General features: G+C 43.1%; 1 protein-coding gene across 1 annotated transcript in view; it reads right to left on the bottom strand.

The window, feature by feature from the left end:
- Positions 1-20,849, bottom strand: part of DMBX1 (diencephalon/mesencephalon homeobox 1) — a 31,186-nt gene extending 10,337 nt beyond the window's left edge. The window contains exons 1-2 of the mRNA XM_030573214.1: positions 20,813-20,849; positions 2,065-2,230 (exon numbers count right to left, since the gene is read on the bottom strand). Of these exons, the coding sequence (XP_030429074.1) occupies positions 2,065-2,218 (154 nt within the window). The 5' untranslated portion in view covers positions 2,219-2,230; positions 20,813-20,849. The remainder of the gene's footprint in view (positions 1-2,064; positions 2,231-20,812) is intronic.
- Positions 20,850-22,280: the final 1,431 nt, after the last annotated feature.

Genomic DNA, 22,280 nt, shown 5'->3' with positions numbered 1-22,280 from the left:
CCGGGGCTGCCAATTTAAAAGGGCCCAGGGCTCCCAACTGCCAGTACTATGGCAGCGGCTGGAGCCCCAGGCCCTTTTAAATTGTCGCTGGAACCCCAGGCAGTGCAGATTGGCTGGCTGGGGAAGGCTGACCCCCAGTCCCGCCCCTTCTGCCTGAGGCCCCGCCCCGCCCCTTCCAGGGGCTCAGAGCCAGGTCCCCGTACCGATAAGAATTTAATATTACTTTCACCCCTGGCCCTATTCCAGAGGTACTCAAACTTCCTTGCACCACGACCCTCTTTTGAGAACAACAATTTCTACACAACCCCAAGGGGCCTAAAGCATGAGCCCACCTGAGCCCCACCACTCCAGGCTGGGGGGCCAAAATCTGAGCCCTGCCCCCCTGGTTGGCAGGGCCAAAGCCTGAGCCCCATTGCTCCAGATGGGCGGGGCCAAAGCCCAAGGGCTTCAGCCCCAGGAGGGGAGCCTGAAACCCAACAGCCCCCCAGAGCTGAAGTCTTTGGGCTTTGGCCAAAGGCAGTGGGGCTCGGGTTTTGGTCCCTGGCCCCAGGAAGTCTAATATCAGCCCTAGTGGCCCCACTGTGGTGTCCCGACCCACAGTTTCAGAACTCCTGCCCTATAGACTAGACCACACCGCCCCCTGAGATATCTGTCCCTCAGTTATATGCTCAAGGACAGAGAAACACCCAGATGCTTATTCAAAGCTCTTGAGATTCATCTTCATCCAGACCCAGTTGATCAGTGAGTTCTGACAGTCAGCTGGAGATTGCCCAGTTTTACTTACCTCTTAGCAACTAATTTTTCATACGCTCTTGCAACACAGGTCAGGATACAGTTGCCCTCCAGCTGCTTCTCAGCAAGATCTGCCTTTCCAGGCCGAACCCGTTAGATTGTGAACTCCTGAGGGCAGGGCCCCCTAGCTACTGCCACATCAGGGTATTATTATTTCTGTCCATCCTTTATATTGCAGTCACCAGCGAGTGACCTCCAACGAGTCAGAGCCTGCATTGTGCACACACTACACAGTCCCTGGCCCACAGGGCACGGTTGTTTGCTGCCTCTGCTAACTCTGACCCACGCCTCCCGACCGTCATCTCGTCAAGCCAATAAGGGGGGTGTCTTGCACTGCTTAGCTCTCCTTTCAGTATTTCACAGTGCTGTCAGTCCATGCAGCACTTTACAAAGGCTAGATGGCGACATGGTCCCTTTTCCAAAGCTGTTACACTCTGACGTAGATGTGCCAAACCCTAGGGTGACAGATTGGGCAAGGGGTGCTCTGGAGGGATCCAGAGTAAAGTGCTGATGGGAGAAGAGGGTCTGCAGGACAGCAAGTCCAAGGTGGGACAAGGGCTTCAAGTGTAGAGAATAAGCAAGTATCTATGCCACTGGTTCACAAACTTGTTCTGCTGCTTGTGCAGAGAAATCCCCTGGCAGGCCGGGCCAGTTTGTGTATCTGCTGTGTCCACAGGTTCAGTCGATCGTGGCTCCCACTGGCCGCAATTTGCTGCTCCAGGCCAATGGGGGCTGCTAGAAGCAGCGGCCAGTATGTCCCTTGGCCTGTGCCACTTCCCGCAGTGAACCGTGGCCAGTGGGAGCCACGATTGGCTGAACCTGCGGATGTGGCAGGTAAACAAACTGGCTCAGCCCGCCAGGGGCTCTCTGCACAAGCGGTGGAACAAATTTGGGAACCACTGGTCTAAGCCCATCAGGAGAAATTCACCCCAGGGCAGAGGGCTGGTACAATGTCAGTGCACCACTCCAATCCCACATCAGCTCTGAAATAGGACATAGGTGGGGCACTGGCCCTCTGCCCAGCGTGAATTTCACTCGAAGGACTTAGTGGGTCTTTTGGAGGAGCCTAGTAGTTTGTTTGTATGTATGCATGGAGGTGAGTTGACTGCCAAGGTGTATCTGATCCAGCCATGTTTGTCTATGGGGATCTAAGAGTTTGCTATAGAACATTTCAGGCCTGTGTAAGGTTCCATACAGCAGCAGAGTCTCGCTCAGCGTTAGCCTAGACCACGTGTCCGGCTCAATGCAAAAAAATCCATTAATTGTTCTTACCAGCCAGTCTCTCTGCCAGCGTGAGGGCGTGCACCGAGGGTCTGTAGTCAGGGGCATGCTGGGCTTGTTGCGCCGCCTGCTGGTGAAGGTTGTACATGGCACTCAGAGAATTCATGGCATGAAGAGAGTAACCGTTCACTCCATAGTGCTGCATGGCGGCATACACCTAAAAACAACCAGGCAGAAAAGGCCTGGTTAGAAACTCATTCGTTACAATACAAAGGAGTTATTTAGGGGAAGTTCTGTGGCCTGCTACACAGGTGGGCAGATTAGACGATCTCTGTGGTCCCTGCTGGCCTCTCTGAACAGTCTGGTTAGTTAGATCCTTGGAAGCTTTGATGTGAAATAAAAATAATGCTCATGGGTCCCGATCCAAAGCCCACTGAATGAATGGCAAGACCCTTGAACTGCGGTGAGCTTCGGGACCTGAGACAGTAATACTGAGGTTAAAGTCAGCAATGAAAACAGAATACCAGCCCCGAGGCCTAGCTGCCACCTTAGGAAAAAGCATATGAATGTATTCCCCCCAAATAGTATTAAGAAATAAAAAGAACTTTTCCAAATGACATTTAAATGAAAGGCAAAAAAAAATTGTGTGTGTGAGAGAGAAACTTGTGGCAGAGTTGCTGATAATTGAGTGCATCTGGCATTTGGAGTGACTCTGTTTCCCCAATATCAAGGACATGGTTTGTAGACTATCCAAGCCCTGCTCCTCTGTTTTTTTTTCTGCTATTTTCTCATTGGGCAACCTCAAAAAAAGTCACTTTACCTTGATGTGCCTTAGTTTCTCCATCTGAAAAATGGGGCTAATACCAATCTCGCGGCAGTGTTGGGAGGTTGAATTAACTCGTATCTGTAAAGGAATTTGAATTCTTCTAACAGAAGGTGTTAAATGGAGATGAAATAGCAGTCACCAAATGAAGATGGAGAAGCTACAGTATCAGAGAGGCTGGGACAGTTCTGTTTTGGTTATTTACCAGGTTAAGATAGTGGCTCCCTGAGAGAGAAAACCGTGGAGCTAACATCAGGTGATGGAGGTCATGCTCAAGTCTCATTGACCTCAGCGGGAGTTTGAGGTCTGTAGCTGAAGGCAAAAACTGAGCCCAAATCTTATCTTTGCATAGATCTATTATGTCAAATAAATTAACCACTATAATTCAAAGAACAACAACTTGTTTCTTTAAATTTCACCTTTATCCCTAACAAGTTTTCATTTTTCCATGTAGAAGATTTATACCACCAAGGAAAGAATCTCAATACACAGGAGCGTGCGAATCTGCAGTCAAAGGTCTCATTGACTGAGGACTTCTGGAATGCAAATCTAAACCCAAACATACAAGGACTTCATAAGGCATCCATAGAACTTCCGTGCATCTGGAACCAGAAGTTGTATTGCTTTCTATGGGAGTTTGCAACAGGATAGGATGTTTATGGGATCTCCCCTAGGAGTCTTTCACTCATGACTAGAATCAAAGACCTATTCAGCTATCTAGTTCTTTCGCTGCATCAGTGCAGGAATGTTCCTTACCACAGAGATATTTCCATAAGTCCGAAATATTCTTGAGGCTTTATACAGTGTTGGAGTAATTTTGTGCAGTCATGAGACAAACTAAATCAGGACAGACAGGATTAACAATAAGTAGACTTTAAATATGCCTGTTTTTCCACAAAGCTCCATCCATGTTATCTCCATTGAAGGAAAGGCCTGTCTAATATGCTAGATGAGTTACTCCATAGAAACCTGATCCAAGATCTGCCATATCCTGTATCTAGCTTCAGCATGTGGTGTTAGAGCCTTCATACTGAGCAGTTCTAAATTCACTTCAAAGCTCTTCTTCAGTCTTATATTTGAAGAAAACTAGCTGGCAACTCAGCATATCTCCCACATCAGTCATGCTATATGGTAAGTTTCTCTCTTGCATAGACAGCGCACACAAAACCTATGTGCTATTTTAAGCCATCAAAATAGAGCTTAAGTGAGACTTAAATAGTGCAGAAGCCTTTTGCTGGTCTTCTGTATCTGGGGAAATTTTCTGGTAGTGTGCGCTAGTGAACATAGGGCCAGATTGTCAAGAACTCAGAACCAGAGTCTGGTGTAGGTAGCAGCATCATTGAGTGTTTGGCCCAGAGTCTTAGTTGGAGTGAAAATAAATAATAAGCCAGGTAGCTCCACTGAAGTCCGTAGAACCAAGACAATTTGCACCAGCTGTGGGATCTGACCTTGGGCAGCGTCTGCATTTGCTCATCCAACTTAACAGCTAGACCTGTGTTTACAAACAACTGTGAGCCAGGTTCATGATCTGCATAGGCAGTTTTCAGAACCAGAGCTTGGATCAGTTTATTTTCTAACGCAGTTTGTACACTGTTGGCTGTAACTTAGAATCCCATATAAACTGGTGCGTTTAGAAACCGTCACTGAAACGGAAATTCCCCCTGCAAGATAGAATTATCAGAGAGGATTATTCATGGAGGATAGGTTCATCAATGGCAATTAGCCAAGATGGGCAGGGATGCAACCCCATGCTCTGGCTGTCCCTAACCTCTTTTTGCCAGAAGCTGGGAGTGGACGACAGGAGATGGATCACTTGATGATTCCCTATTCTGTTCAGTCCCTCTGGGGCACCTGGATTGGTCACTGTCAGAAGATAGGATACTGGGCTAAATCGACCATTGGTCTGACCCAGTATGTCCGTTCTTATGGGAGACTCAATAAAAGGCCCACTTTTTCCAATGGGAAAGCATTTTCTTTGGTAAGCTTTCTATTTGTTTGGTTGTTAAAAGGCTTTCCTCTGTGTTAAACTCTTCGTGTTGGCCTGGAAGAAAAGGTGTACATTTGAAAAAGGAGATTCACGTTACTTTAACTATTTGTAAAACCAGTCAATAGATTGTTCCAGTTTTCTCAATAACTGTCTGGAATACTGCATTGACAGATGTAACGTCTTTGTTACCGTGCACAGTAAATACAGAGTGGTAGACAGAATAATATGAAAGAGCCAGCCGGGATATCAGTGTTCTATGTTCATAGTCTCCTTAATCTAGCAGATGTGAGTTAACTAAGATTGCACATAGACCCACTTTCGTTGTCATTTACCTCTATGCACATTCCGAAACGGAATAAATTAAATATTTAAAAGATTCCATACAGCAATTTTTTGTAAATTGAGAAGGCCATTCATCAAGCCACCGCTGGGTTTCACAAGCTGTCGAATTGTGCTTACATTGGTTAAAATAATCTTTATATTTCATTAAGCAACCAAATAAGCTGATCCTCCCCACCGGCTGTATAGATGGCTTTAATTTTCAAAATCTGCAAATGCATCTTTTATGTCTCTCTCTGGCTGGAGGGTCTGAGTAATAACCACAGCCAATTGGAGAATAAAAGCAGAGTTTGATTAGGTGTTACGTTGTGTAAATTAACGCCAGGCAGCAAAGGAGCGGATCCTAAGCTGTCATTGATTAAATGGGGCTTGGACCTTCATCTTCTCCTAAATAATAGGGTGTAGCTTTCCTTTCCTGTGCAACTCGTGTGTGCGTGCCACGGATGCCAAGTGGGGTCTGAGTCATGGAGAAAGGAAATAGGGACCGGAGGGGGGAGTTCATACAAATTAGTTGTCCTCAATGAGTGTAAACAGAATAGGGCCCAGCCATGCATTCCTTGTGCATCCAGAACAACCATTGGATTTCAGGGTTGGGACTTAAAAGTGCATCCTGCTGCTCTGTGTAGTGCATACGGCAGGGAACAGTGGGTTTCAATGGGGCTGTGCAGAGTAGTAGGGATTAGTAAAAAAGATGTCAAGGAAAGGCTGCCATTTACTTCCATCTGGCCTGGTCCAACTCTCTAGCTAACCGAGGATTGCAAGGTTCTCATTGCTCTCAGCTGGGGTTGACTCCCATCACTTTGCAGGATTGGGCCCTAAGTGTATGCTTTTTGTTGGCCTGATCCTTCAACCATTATTTACCCAAGTATCCCTTGCTCATGCAAATCATCCTTCTCAAGTCAATGGAATTACCAGTGTGAGTGGGAACAGTGGGTGAGCGACTATTACAGTAAGTGGTATGGTTTAACATAACTTCCCTGGGGTGTGGAACGCCAGATCTTGAGCTGGTGTAAATCAGTTTGGTTTTGTTTACACCAATTGAAGATGTAGCCCATATGCTTGTGTGAATGAGGAACTTTGGTAGGGCCCGAGTCTCAGGGGATATAAGCAGAGCTACACTGATTTACACTAGCCTGACACTATGGCCCTAAATATTTGTTCAATATGCCAGGGCCAAAATTCTCAATTTATGCTGAGTAGGCATTTGATGCAGGTATCCAGGGGCATAATTCTGTCCTAAGTACAAAATATGCAAAGGAAATACACAAATAATGTCTTGCGTCCTGGTTAAAGAGATTTGTTCTGGGTTGTTTTTGCTATTTTTTTTAAAAGTAACTTCCTGGGGGTTTTCTAATAAAAAAATAAAATGTCTACTTAAAAATGTAAATATACACTTCATAAATATTTCATATTGGTAAATACACACATTCTCACTGAGATGTTCCTGATAGTGTGAAGAAAAGCTAGAACTAAAGATTTATTACAGCACTGAAAAATTGGAGCATAGGAATATTTTGTATGCTTGCTTTAATTTGTCATTTGATTAAAGTGTCTCCATTGTAGTCTAAGTGAGCAAGCCAAATTTAAATTTAACTTACATGAAACTGACAAAGCAAAGTCCATTTAAAAAAAAACAAAAAAACCACACACTCCTTCCAGCCTGCGAATCCAATTTCCCTGCGTAGATAAAAGTTCAGACTTTCGCTTGAGGTTCGAATGGGAAAATAAATTGATCGAAAAAGCTATTGCAGAACAGGCTTCTTGTGAGGACCCTCTATTCTGATATAAAACTTGCTCTGTTTGGAAATAATTACTCCACTTTGGAAACAACTAATTATTCCAGAACAGTGTGATTTTTATTCCAGAAGAGAACATCCCCATTTGGAGCTATTCTGCAACAGCTTTTCTGGTCCGTTTCCTCATGCAGATAAGCCCTGCGGAAGGAGAACCCTTATCACACATCCTAAAGTTAGATGGGAAAGATGGTCTTGGGATTAAGGCACAGTGCTCTGAGATGAGCGTTCTGAGTGGTGCGGGGGTCTTGTAGCAGTCACTTTGCTTCTATGCCTCAGTTTCCCTTCTTTGAAAGGGTATAATCAATACTTCCCCACCTCACAGTGGTGCTGCAGAGCTTAATCCATTGATAATTTGCCAGCTCCTCAGATACTACAGTGATTTGTGCCATGGTAATGCCTATTTAGTGAGGGCTAAAAAAGTTACATTTTGATGCTAATGGATCAATGGCAGAAATAATTCCAGAGCCATAGGTGGACTAGTATTTCATTAGTGGTGAAAGCATCTCAGGTGCGTTCTTTTGTAAGGAGAGGAGGTTAACCAGGACCAAAACACACTTAGGTCTTTCTAGGTTCAAAATTAACAGGTTGGGTTGCACCTCTGAGCAAAATGCAGTCTGCAGAATTGTAAAAGCTAGTGCTAACTGTGACAGCGCTTTATGGAGCACAAGCAGAAGCAATTGAGCACAATCTACACCAGCTGGATTTTCCTAGTGCTCTTCAAAGGTAGCCTGTGTGTATATTGCACTGAAGTATAATATTCTTGGGCTCCTGGGAGGAAAGGCTGCAGTTTCCTAGCCAGATGGGGATGATCATTAAAAACACGCAGCCACCTCCCAGCAAAGCAAAGGGCTCTTGGCTCCTGTTGCTATGGGGAGAATCCAGGAGCAGCCTACACAATCCCTCAGGTTCGGGACATCACTAAAGGCACAGGTAATTTAGATCCGTCATCTGTCTGTTCCAAAGCCCACTGGAGTCAGGGAAAAGATTCCACTGGGTGAGATCCTCTGGGTATTTATACCATGCTCCTCACTCCAGTATCTGATAACCTAGCCACCTGCCACTGCAAAAGCCCAGCGACTTCAACGGGAGATCCAGGCACAGAATGATGGCAGGGCCTACAGTGCAATTACAATCAGAAGAGTCACAGTTTAAAATGTGCTCCTTCTTCCACAACAGAACTGCTCCAGGTGTGTGAGGAGAGCTATGTTTGCTTAATGCAGTGACAAAAGATAAGCTATTGATGGGTTTTTTAATTATTTTTTTTAGCAGCATAACCTCTGCAACCATCAGAGATGGAGTCTAGCCTGGCTTGTGCCTAGTCGACAGAATTCTTAACTGAAATAAAAGATGGTATCTCCATATTAATATCACTTTTGTCACAACTGCAGCCAATCAATAAGGTGTACTGAAAATAAAATGATGGCAAGAAATGGAAATATTTACCCATTTTTTATTAGCTTTGCCTTTTTTAGGGTACAACCACACTAAGTCAGGGAGACAAATAGCAAATCTCTCTGCTTATGCTTATCTGACAAAATATGCAAAAAGGCACATTCTAACCCCAGATATGAGGCTTTGTACGTCTCTGGTGCTGAATGCATTACATGTCTAGGGAGCTATAAATAAATGTCCCTTGCAAGACGTTTTCCACAATTTCTTCGTTTATTGCTTAAATCTTTAAGATCCAGATGGTCCAAAATTCACATCATATAATAAACAGTAAGTCTTCAATCAGTTTTGTTGCTCTTGTGAGAATGTGTTGAATGTCTAAGGAAACTTTTTTTTTTTGCAGTGGATGTAGTATAAATAACTATTTGAAATATTGCAACACCATCATTTTCCTCATTCAGCTTTCCAAGAGAGTGAGGGTCATGCATCATAAAAATGAAATTCAAAGAATTTTGTTAAAATACTGGAATAAAGGTGTTGTTGAGGACAGCTCTCGATATTGAAGGACTCCAGTCTGATTTACCTGCAATATTTTTACACCTGTGTAATTAGAGGGACCTAAACTGAGTTACTGTCCCAGTTTGCACAGACATGAATGATCCCAGAATTCAGCTTCATCTGTTCAGCTAAGTGTAAACCCACAGAAAAGAAAAACAGATTTCTACATGGATTTTTGTAAATTCTATTCAAACTTCTTGCTGATTCAGATCTAACCACCGCATCTGTTCCCTCCCTCCTCCCCCTCCCCACCTTCATTTCCAAGGTCTCTTAAAACTATGACAATATTTTAAGAAAAAATGAGATCTTGAAGCATTTTAGTGAGTGAAATTGAATTATTTGCATATAGGTCCAGTACAATAGTCTCTTGTACATAAATACATGGAATAAAATATTAGGCAGATTTTCATTATATTGTCCAGTAGTTTTGAGAACTATGATTAAGGAATATCATAACAAGTATATTTATAATGATAATCTTTTTCACTCTAAGTATCACACCAGGATCTCCAGAGGTATCATAAATGTTGCACAAACCTCAATACCCTTATGTGGTAGGGAACTCTGATTATATTGATTTTACAAATTCACATGCTGGGGTACAAAGGAATGAGAACTTGCACAAGGTCACCCAACCAGGGTTTGCCAGCCTTTGCGATTTTATCATGGCTCTTATGATACGTGGCATTTTTCCTCAAAGCCCCAGCTCCTGAAGTCATGTGACTATGGGAGACTCTCCACTTTCATTTAAAGAAGTGAGTTTCTAGTATTCCCAGAGAAAGAGAAACATGAAAGTGTGGTCCAAGGCAAATAAAAAGAACCTGCAAATATAATTTTTAAAAATCTTGATTTTTAAGCCAATCTCCTGATTCTGGGGGCCCCGACTACTGATTTTCAAATGCTTAAGTTTGGCAATACTGCTCGGCAAGTTACTTGGGACTAGAGCTCAAGCGTTGTCTTGACATCTAGTCTCTCTCTTATTTTGAGCACACTAGTTGTCAACTGAATATTTCAATCTTGTGTTTACAGATACAGGAAATTTGTGTAAATATATATGTTATGGCTCTCTTTCTTTTTCCTTATTCTTACCCTAAAAATGAAACCACATAATTGGGAAAATGTGCCCATATAGTTGCAATCTTATCTGAAGCTCTTACATACTTAGTCAAAGTAGCAAGAGTTCCTTATCTACCAAAGGAAGTTAAAAGCTTTAGGAACTTTACTTTGGATCCAAACTGAGGCTATGTCTACACTGCCACAGATCGCTGCTGCAGTGATTAATGCACCAGGGGGTCGATTTTAGTGGGTCTAGTGAAGACCTGCTAAATCAATGGCAGAATGCTCTCTAGTCGACCCTGGTACTCCACTGGGAACAAATTAAGTCGACAGGAGAGAGTCTCTCATCATGGACACTGCAGTAAGTCAACCTAAGCCACGTCGACTCCAGCTATGTTATTGCAGCTTTTTGCTTTGCAATATGACATTGGCTCACAACTGTGGCTTTTATTAGCGTTAAAGCACCAAGCAATCAAGTGACTGTCAATTTACAAGCAGTTTAGATGTGTAACCTGACAGTTTATATGCAAAAATAAATAAAATAAAAATCAAAGAATCCATCAACATGTTTCTGGCTAGCAGTTCACAAGTCTTGTTTGCACAGGTTTGTCTGGCTGAAGCCTACCACTCCATTTGTTTATGTAAAATGGACTTATTTTAAAGGCTAATGACATGACTTTTCTGAAAAGTGGCAGGTGGGGTTTTCAAAACTGCATAAATAGGTGGACCTAGACCTTTTCAAAGCCTGCAGTTCTATATGGCTGCTGGCATCCAGCATGAGAAAAGTTGTGGCTAATTCTGTCTGTAAAGTAGTTGTGGCTGCAGCGTGTTTGACTCCTATTAAATGGGAGATCATGCCTCAGTGTTAGCTCAGGGTTTGATCCTCTGAGATGTCATCCTGATCTTGGTGGGAGCTGAGAACACCTTGCTGTGATCAGCACCATACAGAATTGGGCCCATGGACACTTGCCACTAGAGAAGCTGGGTGCCCCTGTTTGTCTATTTCTGTGCCAAAAGGTGGCTTTAGGTGCAAGGAGTTAGTCATCCTGCTTGAAGCTACGGCCCCTATTTGGAATAAGATGCCTCCTTGGAGAAAAAAATCCTCAGTGCTGCAGACCTGGGGCTCTGATCTTGCAATCGGCTCTGTAGCCCCGTTGATTCATTGCTTTAAAGTGGAAGTGGTAGCACTCTTTTTACAGTTCACATAGATGCTGGAACTAGGGGGGCTGCCACACCCCTTGGCTTGAAGTGGTTTCTGTTAGCTACAGGCTTTACAGTTTGATTCAATGGCTCTTGGCATCCCCACTATGCAAATTGTTCCAGCACCTCTGGACTTGTTCGTAATGTCGGCAAATTATTTTTGAGTTGGACCTTATGAGGATGAATTCTTGGAAATCTGGGCATCGGAATTCAGTCTATGCATGTTTTAAATGTATAGCTTTCCAATGTACAGTTTCCCCTTATGTTTTGATTAGAAATCTTGTGCACAAACAATAACACACCCATAGCTAAAGCATTTTTTTAAAACATTGCTTGTTTTCTAGATCTCACGAAGATCTAAGGAATAAGCCAGTTTTGAAGAAATCTAGTTTAGAAGCGGAGAACTTAATGAGCATAGAAAGATTTTTTTTTTCCTCATAGATGTTCACCAGAATAATAGGTCTACAACTTCTAATAATGAGGATGCAATGCACAATGGACTTTTCTGTTAGGTGTCTGTGCTCATACTAAAGCTGGTTTGGATGAATGGGATACCATTAAGTGTTTTAACTTATTCAAAACTTGCAAAGATCAGCCAAATACCAGGTTATCTAGGGAGGTTGCGGAATCCCCTTCTTTGAAGGCTTTTTAAGGTCAGGTTAAACAAACACCTGTTGGGGTGGTCTAGGTATAATCCTGCCTCAGGGCAGAGATGGGCAAGATACCTCCTGAGGTCTCTTCCAGCCCTACATTTCTAGGACTGTCCAACAACACTTACAACTCCGGGACATTGTAATATCCCAGGAGGAGAAGCTTTTGTATGGAACTTCTTTCCTGACCTTTCAGTACTTGATTTCACAATCTTGGCATTGGATTAATGCTAGTTTCCCTCTTGCCCATGGAATAATCTTTAAGCCTTTGCTGCTGCAGTGAATACTCAATGACTGGTTCAGGAGGGAGGAAAATTATTGTGGCTGTTTGTGTGACCTTAATTATGGGATCAATACTTTAAATAATAGTAACATGGAAATAGAGCAGATGGAGATAACTGTAGCTTCATCTAATGCTTCCCATTCCTCTAAGCACTCAGATGCTGTGATGAATGCAATATAAGAATCTAGCATAGGTGGGTAAATTCTACCCATCAACAGGCAATTTAAAATGTAAGAAGTAATGTATACCAGGCATGATAGCCCTGTGTCAGTCATATCTTACAAGGAGATGCACAGTGCTTCTTTCTCCTTAACTGACACGTTTACCCTGTTCACTTTAGCACCTCCGAAACTGGAGACAGAATAAACCCATGAGACCATCCTTATCACTGCAGCATGGCTGCTTCCAGAGTTTTGTACAATTTAATTTTAAAAGACTTAAAACAATGGGGTTTTTACATCACTCTCTTTGGGAGACTATTCCAGGGCCCAATAGACTAATCTGTTAGGATCTTTTTCCCCTCTCCACCCCCATGCCATCCTATTATTCTACCTTGTACTTTATAGTGTCTTTTAGAACATCCTAAAGGATTCCTGTATGCATCTTCCAAATACTAAGAGAGTAAAACTAAGTAAAAGAATAAAATTTATCAGCCATATTCTTCTCCATACTTGTAACTCATGACACCAAGTCTTATGGAAGATGCATTGCTGTACAATCTGCAATAGTGGTTTTATAGAGCCAGATCCAACACGCACTGAGGTCAATGGAAAGATTTCAGTGCACTTTGGATCAGGCCCACAGTAAAAAAGAGTTTGGATTAACTCAGAATAAACCCAACAGTTAAATTCATGTAATAAATAGGTAATTGCTTTTAAAAAATTGCAGTATTGAACTTCTTGAATTAGTTTTTTAGATCCACATTTTTCTCTTTTTATAGAAACTCACAAAGAGGAATGGTTCTTTTCTCCTCTGTAGCTTCACAATATTGGAATCTAGTGGGTCTCTCAGAAAAGTAGGTCAGCCTTAGCAACCACTATATAATGATGAAAAACATTTTGGCTTATTTCAGTATCTTAATTTTTATCTGCATTTTCTGTACAACCAGGTCTCTCGTGATTTTGTTTTTAAAGTATTTAATGATGTCGCTGTGACTGTTCTCATGTCACTCACTATGATTTTTTTTGACATCTAAGTCCATCATTTAAAATAAAATGAATAATATATATAGACTCCTGAACTAATCAGTGAGTATTCACCTAAGTAGGCACCTAAATAAGTGTCTTCATTTTAAAGAAGTCCCCACTGTCTCAGAATCCTGTTGAAATCAATGGAAGCTGCAGGCACCTACCACCTTTGAAAAATTGAGCTATTTTTATTGAGGAGCTTAAATATGGATTTAGGAGTTCATGCAACCAGATTTCACACAACCAGATTTGAAAAGTTTGGCCTAACACTATTCATGCAGTTATTTTTTTTTTTTTTTTTTTTTTGCAGCTTGTTTTAGCTTTGATCTCTCTGATCTCCATCCAAAAGACAAAACTGAAACTGAGAGAGGTCCCCATTCAGGTCTGGTGTCTCTTGAGCTAGTTCACCCTCTTTGCTATGCTGCATTTGGTGTTTAGGAAAGAGATTGCTGGTTTTGGGAACAAAATCCATTGTAATCATCCGACGGCTACAAAACCAAACACTGTGCAAAACTTGCCTGGGCCATCCTGCCTTTGTCCCTTTCTCTGGACCTGAAGAGGGGGAGCCTCTTCTAACTTTTGGTTCTGTTCCTTTATGACACAGATAGTGGGGTTGATGCCCAGGAAAGAGAGATGCATACTGCCATATGAAATGGACAAAGATCCGGCTTCCTGCTGACTGTGGAAAGATTCGTCAGAGCACTATAGCACGTACCAGTTGACTCCAGAATGGTAAGGAGAGCTTCTTATAGGGATACTTGAAGATTTATTTAGATTGATTAGATAGGCTGGGAAAGAGCTGCTTTGCATATACTCCAGGCATCTCTGACCATGTAAAAAGACCAGCACAAATCATTTTCCAACTGCAGCTGTACAATTTAATACAACCCCCTACACCCGATCAAGAAGGTGACTTGAAACTCAAATTCATCCCCCCCCATAGTTTTTCCACCCTTACATTTCCAGTTATTTAAGTGCCTTGAGGGCAGGGAGGGAAGAGGAGCTGTGAGATGTGTCCTGAAGGTCAGAGAGATGCAGAGCCTTGATCCTTCTTTCACACAAGGAAGAATCAAGAGTAACTCCATTGAAATCAACCAAGTGACACTGGTAGAAAGCTAATGTAAGGACAATCACACCCCCAATGCCTCAAGTACTTTTGTCATAACAGTAACCTTCATTTAGATCAGGGCTGTGAGTGCAGTTAAGTGGAAATAAGAACACAAGAACGGCCATACTGGATCAGACCAATGGTTCATCTAGCCCAGTATTCTGTCTTCCAATAATGGCTGGTGCCAGGTGCTTCAGAGGGAATGAACAGAACAAAGCAATTATCAAGTGATCCATCCCCTATTGTCTAGTTCCAGGTTCTGGCAGTTCGAGGTTTAGGGACACCATGAGCATGGGGTTGCAACCCTGACCATCTTGGCAAACAGCCATTGATGGACCTCTCCTCTATGAATTTATCTAGATATTTTTTGGAACCCAGTTAGACTTTTGGCCTTCACAACATCCCCTGGCAATGAGTTCCAGAGGTTGTCTGTGTGTTATGTGATGACGTGCTTCTTTTTGTTAGTTTTAAACCTGCAACCTAGTAATTTCATTGGATGACCCCTGGTTCTTATGTCATGTGAAAGTGTAAATAACACTTCCCTATTCACTTTCTTCACACCAGTCATGATTTTATAGACCTCTGTCATATTCCCCCTTAGCCACCGGTCTCTTTTCTAAGCTGACCAGTCTTTTTCCATCTCTCCACAGATAGAAGTTGTTCCATCCCCCCTAAACATTTTTGCTGCTCTTTTCTGCACCTTTTCTCCATTCTAATGCATCTTTTTTGAGTTGAGGTTGATAAAAGACACCTTTCGTTTGAACTCTGCTTGCAGTGGAGGCATGAAGCCAGATTCTGTGTTCGCGTTACATGTAGAGTGACTCCCCTGGGTGCACTGGCATAAATGGAAGCAGAATCTGCCCCTAGAACTGCATAGATCAGGGGGAAACGAAAAAACGGTTCTCCTGAAAGTTTGGTTATCATTACAAGTTTGGAAGCTGCTACCAAATTCTGGTATCATACCATTAAAGGTGCTGATGCAGGCAAACTGTCCAGCATGCATACGGCACTTAAGCACATGCTTAACTTTAAGCATGTGCTTTAGTCCCATTGACTGCATGCTCCAGGCTGGGGAATGGTTTCAAGAGGATTGAAGTATGCCTGCTTACCTGCTGTCCCAGACAAGGACTCAAAATCAGTTAAATCTCCACTAAAATCAATGTAGTGCAAAAAAGGTGAAAGTAAGATCAGACTCAGGCCCTGGGCATTTAAACTGCCCATTTCTTCCCTTACCTGTGATGGTGGCACAGTTTAAAATCTGGAGGGAGTGACACTAAAAATAACCTCAAGGAAGGAATTTTTTTAAATTCAAGAGCAAATTGGTGAGGTGAAATCCAGAAGCGGAACACCTTTGACAATCCAGTGCAGTATTTCTAGTGATAAGGAGTCAGATTACAGCAAACTAACCTGCAAGGGATTGTCCCAATAGCCATCTCTTCTGTGTACAGGATCTGGGGCTATTTGCTGTTGACTTGGGCTGTCCGCCTGAAATGACTTCACCCAAAGCTAAGGAGGATCCCAGGTAGGCAAGTGACTTGGAAGGTTTGTTCTTGCAGTTTTGCTTGATATTTATTCTACTTCTTCTGGCTCTGTTTGCATCAGGCCTCTCAAACCAGAAACCCCCCTTGCAAGCAATTCCCCCAAGCCCTTTCCATGATGATTGATCTCAAAACAGATTTATTTCCTCATTTGCTTTGTGCTGCCAGCAGAAGGAGGAGGAAAGAGAGAAGGGGGAGAACCCACCCTCAACCCCTGCCTTAGGGGAAGCTAGAGGCTACTTCCAGACAAAACTGTTATCCATTAACATCCAATTATCACTTGGTCCAAGCCATTAATTATAAATCAGCCTCCTAATTGGGATAATTAGCTCTCTGCTTCTTAATGTAGTGTGACTGATGCGTTTGGAAAGAGTGTAATCACTCCATTTGTTTAGCATGAGGAGAACAAATCCAACTCTCATGGTTTAATTTTAGCCTTATCCTCCTCCTCATCAGCATTAAAAGCTCTTTACGGCCCTATTAATTGTTTGGGAACGGTGCTTTTGAGGGGCACATGCCACTTCTCTGTGGAGAAACCCCTTCGAGACACTCGTTTTAAGAGATCGGTTTCAAATGCTTTTTAAAAGCGCAGTTCTGCTCGTGGGCAGAGTCAAGCTGGTTTGTTTGTTCTTTGAGCAAAAGGGGGTTGTATTTTCTGTCTCTTCTGTATTTGTCCTGCTCTGTTTTGTCGAGGCTCCATTTATTTTGTCTACTCTCCGTTTAATTCTTTGCTTTTCATTTGCATTTGCAAAAGAAAATAGACTTCGCAATGCATCATAGCTCCTCCTTACCTTTAATTTCCGGGAATGTTCTTTTTTAGTTAGAATAACGAATTTTAAAATAAAAATAGTGGGTTGACAGCAGCATATTTGACAATTATCTGTAAACCTTTCCACAAAAAAAAGAGTTTGGGAGACATTTAAGTGTGTGCTACAAGTGTGCTTGCTCTGAAGGTATTTCTAAAAGATTCGTAATGATGAACCGCAAAAGAGAGTGGTTGTTTCTGAGTTTTTTTTAAATCCCTAAATGAATCAAGGCTGTTTTCAGTCTATGCCAAAAGAAAGATGATTCCTGTGCATACACTGCCGCTAATTTAGAAGGAGAAACTAGCCATGAAGCAATGTCCCAAATGCACATTTTTTTTAATTTAAAAATAAATGAGCAGCACTGTCATTGTGGGCAGTTTTCGTTGTCCTCTTGTGGCTTCCTAAACACTGTTTCCATAATGTCTCAGAAAATCGTTTACAGGAACCAAAAAAAAAAAAACAACTTTTCCATGACTTGATGTTTCATTAATGAGGGCTGCTCAGAGAACCGACTATAGCTGGGGGGCATGATTAGATATTTATTACTGTCATTTACATGGAAAACTTGAGGAGCCAACCAAGTGGAACAGAAGGGGATTTATTAATTATTATTATTAAACAATAGAAGCCAGTTCAAAGATCGGGAACGTGTCCTAATGTTGTTTCACAGCAGAAGTGTGTGTGTGTGTGTGTGTGTGTGTGTGTGTGTGTGTGTGTTTTCTGAAGAGGTGGGCAAAAAGGTGCTTCCACTTCAGAGGTGTAATCAGATTAGAATAAAACTTTGAGCGCTAACCCTCAAACTGTCAAGTAATTATTTTTCCCACCCTCCGGTCACCACACACTTTGTCCTGAATTTAGTGAAACAAGGAAAAGTTTTCTGCCCAGATTTGCATTCCCTAAAATGAAAGTGAAATGCTGATGGGGGAAATGCATTTAGCCCAAAACAGTCTGCTGAGTTTAAATGAAGATACCATTCGCAGTTCAGTCCGCGTTCCGCTTTCTCCTTCTCCCAAGGTGTGGTTTTGTTTTTTTTTTGAAGTTGTTAACAGTGTCAGAAGTTCACCTCACCCGGGGCAATGGCTTGGGAACTTTTTTGGGGGGGATTTTGTTTTAAATATTATCTATATAGTTTCTTAACTGAACTAAACTACACAGATATAATCAATCACTCCAGAGAATTAAAAGTGAATATTAATTACACCCAGGAAGACCTGAAGAATTTAAAACGGTAAAATAAAGTCTCCTGTTCCATGTTAAGGAAAAAAAAGTGAATCTATGAGACTTAAGTGAAATAGTTTTTAAATGATATTCCATATAAGTGTGTGTAGATCTATTTCACATACACTTCCGATCATTTTATACACACACAGATTTTCGTCTTATTTCCAAATCGATCCCAACAGAAACGCGTACAGAATGATAGATGAAAAGAGGGGTAGCTGGAGAAAGCTTAAGTCCGTCCACGCTGCTGTGTATTTGTGTCTAAATACAGATGGGATATTTTCGGCTGCACTGTCCAAAAGCGCTCCAAAATGTTTAGCTAGAGTAATGAACCCATCGCTGTAAGATAGGAATATGTTGATAAGGAGAGGCTTTTCCTCTTGAAAGAGGATTCCTTTACATCAGAAATACCAACATAACGTTTTTACACAAAAACAGCAAACGCATTGGTCTTTGCCTCGTAATTTCGCATCGCTTTGAAGAGTTATAATACCCTACGGCATTGGGCAGAGGTTTCTGCTCTACGTGGAGGACTTATATAGTTTTCCCACCTGATCTGGGTGCGTCAGAGGGAGGCTGCAAAGTTGTTCGCTTTAAGCTAGTTTTTTTTATAAGTCCTGCAAATATCGAATTAAAAACAGAACTCGGGACCTTTTCTGTGCGGGGCCGCGAAGTTCCCTGGCAATAGGCATCCAGACCGGCTTGGTCGCTCTCTTTATTCATAATCGTTTCACATCGATTAATAATTATATCACTTAAGTGGGAAAGCCCTTGATTCCAACTATTCTCACTTCAAGCAGCTGTCAGCCGCAGGCCTGCGTGCAGGCTGCCCTTCAGAGGCACAGCCGATTCCGACTTGTGTCTGTTTCTGAAGCTAGCAAAAGTTTTCGAGAGTCCGCTCTCCTCCACAAGCAGCTTCTCGTTCAGGACAAGGGCACGGAGAACAGGATTTGTATCCGGATAGCTCATTTAGAAAAAGGAGAGGCGTGTGTGTTACCTACTGCATTGTCCTTTCTGTACCCCATCCTCTCATCCCCCTCCCCAGGACCTGAGGACCCCATTGCCTGGTCCAATTTGGTGGTTAAGGAAATTGACACAGTTACTTTCGATGCTCACGTTTGCAGGTGCTGTAACGTGTTTTGTAATCACACGCGTGTGACGATGCGCTGTGTAAGGGGAGAGACGTGTATCTCACACACACACCACGTATCTGCATTAAGCACGTGTGCTGATGAATGGGAGGGTGTAAATAGCCGATTGCCTAGACAGAAGGTACTTGGCTAAACATTTACTTCCCTGCCTAAGAAGTGGCGATGAATGGATGCCTGTCCCTCTGCCTTCATCCTTCTTCCTCCCTCCCCTATCTGTTATGCCATGGCCCGAGGGAAGACTTTGGCTGAGACGTATGAGATCTTTTGCGGTAAAATATGCATGCGGATCCCCATTTGGCTCGCCGGATAATGGAGGTGCAAATAGGTTTCGACTGCTGAGCCCTTCATTTATTAACTGCGCCTGACAACGCACGTCCTGAGTTTATACACTTCCTAAGTGGGCTTCTCGGAGTCTTGTCTTTACCCTCCCAGCTCTAGTTCTGCGTTAGAAAACAGGGAGCGAGAGAGCAGTTCTTTGCCTTCGGGTCTCACTATAAGCTCAGTAATATTTAAAAGGCACGGGGAGGGGAGGGAAATTCGGTGTTAAACTTCTGATCAGTTTGGGCTCCGTTTTGGTTTATACTCTAATGCCAGATGCACAATCCGAATTTTCACTCCCATTCGGATGCGCGCCTGGCAGAAGAGACCTGTCCTAACCACTGCTGAACTTTAGTGACAGTGGTGTCAGCCCCTTTTCTTGTGCAAAGGGCTTTTGTCTCTTCCCAGAATCTGATTTTTGCCTCCGGCTCTCTCTCTCTCTGTCTCACCAGGCTGTTTGGCTTATTAAACATCATTATGTAAATGGCGTGAAATTTACAGTCTCCTACTTTGATTCCCACAAATGAAGAGATGCGTTGTTAGCTGTGTGTGCCCTTGGGCAAAAAAGAAAACCTGAGAAAGAGGAAAGAGAGAGACTCGAAAAAGGAAGCGAGCGGTAAAAGAAAAGGTGTGTTTACACAGCCAAGCCCAAACCTAAACCAACCTCTTTTCCTTTTCTAATTGTGTTTCTGGGGCGCTCAAGAGGGAGCTGCCAGAACAGGATTGACAGAAGTTCGGAGATTGGAAATGAAGCATTAAAATCCATGTCTGTGACCTGCTTTCTTACATGTGGTGTAACCTACCCTTTAGCTCAACGAATCAGTGGGTCTGAATTTTAGTCACGTAGCCATCTGCTGAAAGTTACATTTTTAAAACTGCAAGATTTTTTTAAAACAACAACAACTCACCACCTGTATTCTGGAGTAAACTAATACATTCCAAATAAAGCAAAACCAGAATAAAACTCTTTCGAAGGAGAAGAGTTAAGAGCGTCCACAACAATCGGCAACCAGATGGCACAGGATTCTGATGGAACTCGACTTGTGAGAGTGTTTTCCCCTGTTTCCTCAGTCACACATCTACATTTCATTTGCTTCCTTCAAAGGATTCGTTAGGGCATCAAATACACCCGGCATCAAATACACCCGGCAGGGATTGAAGCGTCTACAAGGAGACAAAAAACCCTCTGCACTTAAAATGTGCCCTAAAACTTTGTGACTAGAAAGAAGCAGCTCTGTAACGCCCCTTAAGCCTTCTGCAAAGTGCCTCGCCCCAGACAAAACTTTCTGCGCTTATTGATCGCCTATAGCGGCCAAACCAGGCGTGCTAGGTATGGGGAAGCCTACTGCTAACGTGAATTTTCTCGAAGGAGATCGGAAAGCGTCTTACCTTTCGAATCTTGTCCTAGGATCTCTTCAGTGGAAACGGTCAAGCGGCGGCTGTAACGTCTCACTCCGGAGTGTAGCCAGAAACCGGATTCGGAGCGAAAGGGGTTGAGACGGCGGAGTGCTGACTTCAGAGCAGGACTCGGAGCACTTTACCGTCCCTGCCTCCCCCTTCCCTCTGTTCTCCTGCCTTGTTCCCAAGTTGTCTCAGGGTCCAGCGAAGCTGCCATCTACTGGGAGGAGAGGATTGAGGAAGGATTTTTAAAAGGAGCTTCACACAGACCTAGCAGCTACCCTGCAAGATTTTCAATGGTCCTCCACCCTGTCAATCAAACCAGGGCTTGCTGCTACATTTCTGTCTGCTCCCCCCCACCCAGTTTTGTTTTTTTTAATAAGACTTCTTACCAGTCATTTACTCCAAGTCTAGTCAGGTGTAAACACCTAATTAAATCACTGGGAGATAATGAGAAGCCAGTCGTGGGAGGAGGGGAGACGATTCTATCCTGGCTATAGGAATTGAGAGCTGGATGCGATGAATCTGGGGCATAGATTTGATTTGGGGTGGGGAAGGTGAGTACATATTTATAAACATGCCTACACAAACACTCCCCCACCCCTTGGCTGAGATTAGGCATCAGGAGGACACTAAGGTAGACTCCTGCTTTATGGGGAAAATCCAAACCCTCATAATGCCCTCGGATAGAGTGACCAGATGTCCTGATGTTATAGGGACAGTCCCGATTTTTGAGTCATTTTCTTATATAGGCTCCTATTACTCCCCACTCTTTGCCCGATTTTTCACATTTGCTGTCTGGTCACCTTACCCTCGGACATGAATAAAAGGGCCGCTTTGGTGTCTTTCCTCACGAGATCTCAGTGGAAACCAAACTTCTAAATTTCAGTGAATACATCTGTCTTATTCCCCACACCGCAAAGACATTGATTGGCCAGATCTGTGCTAAAAAAATAAGCCAGGCCGACCTAGCTATACAGGCTCTGGGGTGTAAATATGTTTGTGTTGTACCACGGGCCCGGTTCTGTCCTCACCCGCAGCTTCCCACTGATCTGTGTCCAAGCGGGAAGGTGTATCGCTGAGATTTCCTAGAAGTACCACGCCATGTACCAGTGCAACTTTCAGTTGTTCTTTGCCCTTGTGGGGAACCCTGCAGCCCTAACCCAGGGAAGTTAGAGGTGGTGCAGGTTTGTGTCTATCGTGGTTAGTCTGGGTCTATTAGAAACATTGTCAGTGTTTTAGTTGTTTTAAAACATTCTCTCTTGCGAAAGAAAACAAAGAGGATCCGGCGGGGGTGGGGGAATGAACGAAGCCCCTTCCCTTATTGTGGAAAGACCTCCCAGGAGCACACTGCAAGCCAGGTAAGGATGAGGGAATGTGTGGTGAATTGCAGACCACTTCAGTACAGCTCCCTGCTTAAGGGAAAGAAGCCACAACCAGACTGAGAGAGATCTGGTTT

The sequence above is a fragment of the Gopherus evgoodei genome, chromosome 8 (assembly GCF_007399415.2).
Source record: "Gopherus evgoodei ecotype Sinaloan lineage chromosome 8, rGopEvg1_v1.p, whole genome shotgun sequence".
Classification (NCBI taxonomy): Eukaryota; Metazoa; Chordata; order Testudines; family Testudinidae; genus Gopherus; species Gopherus evgoodei.
Note: the sequence above shows the minus strand (reverse complement) of the source record. Positions and strands in the feature narration are given on the sequence as shown.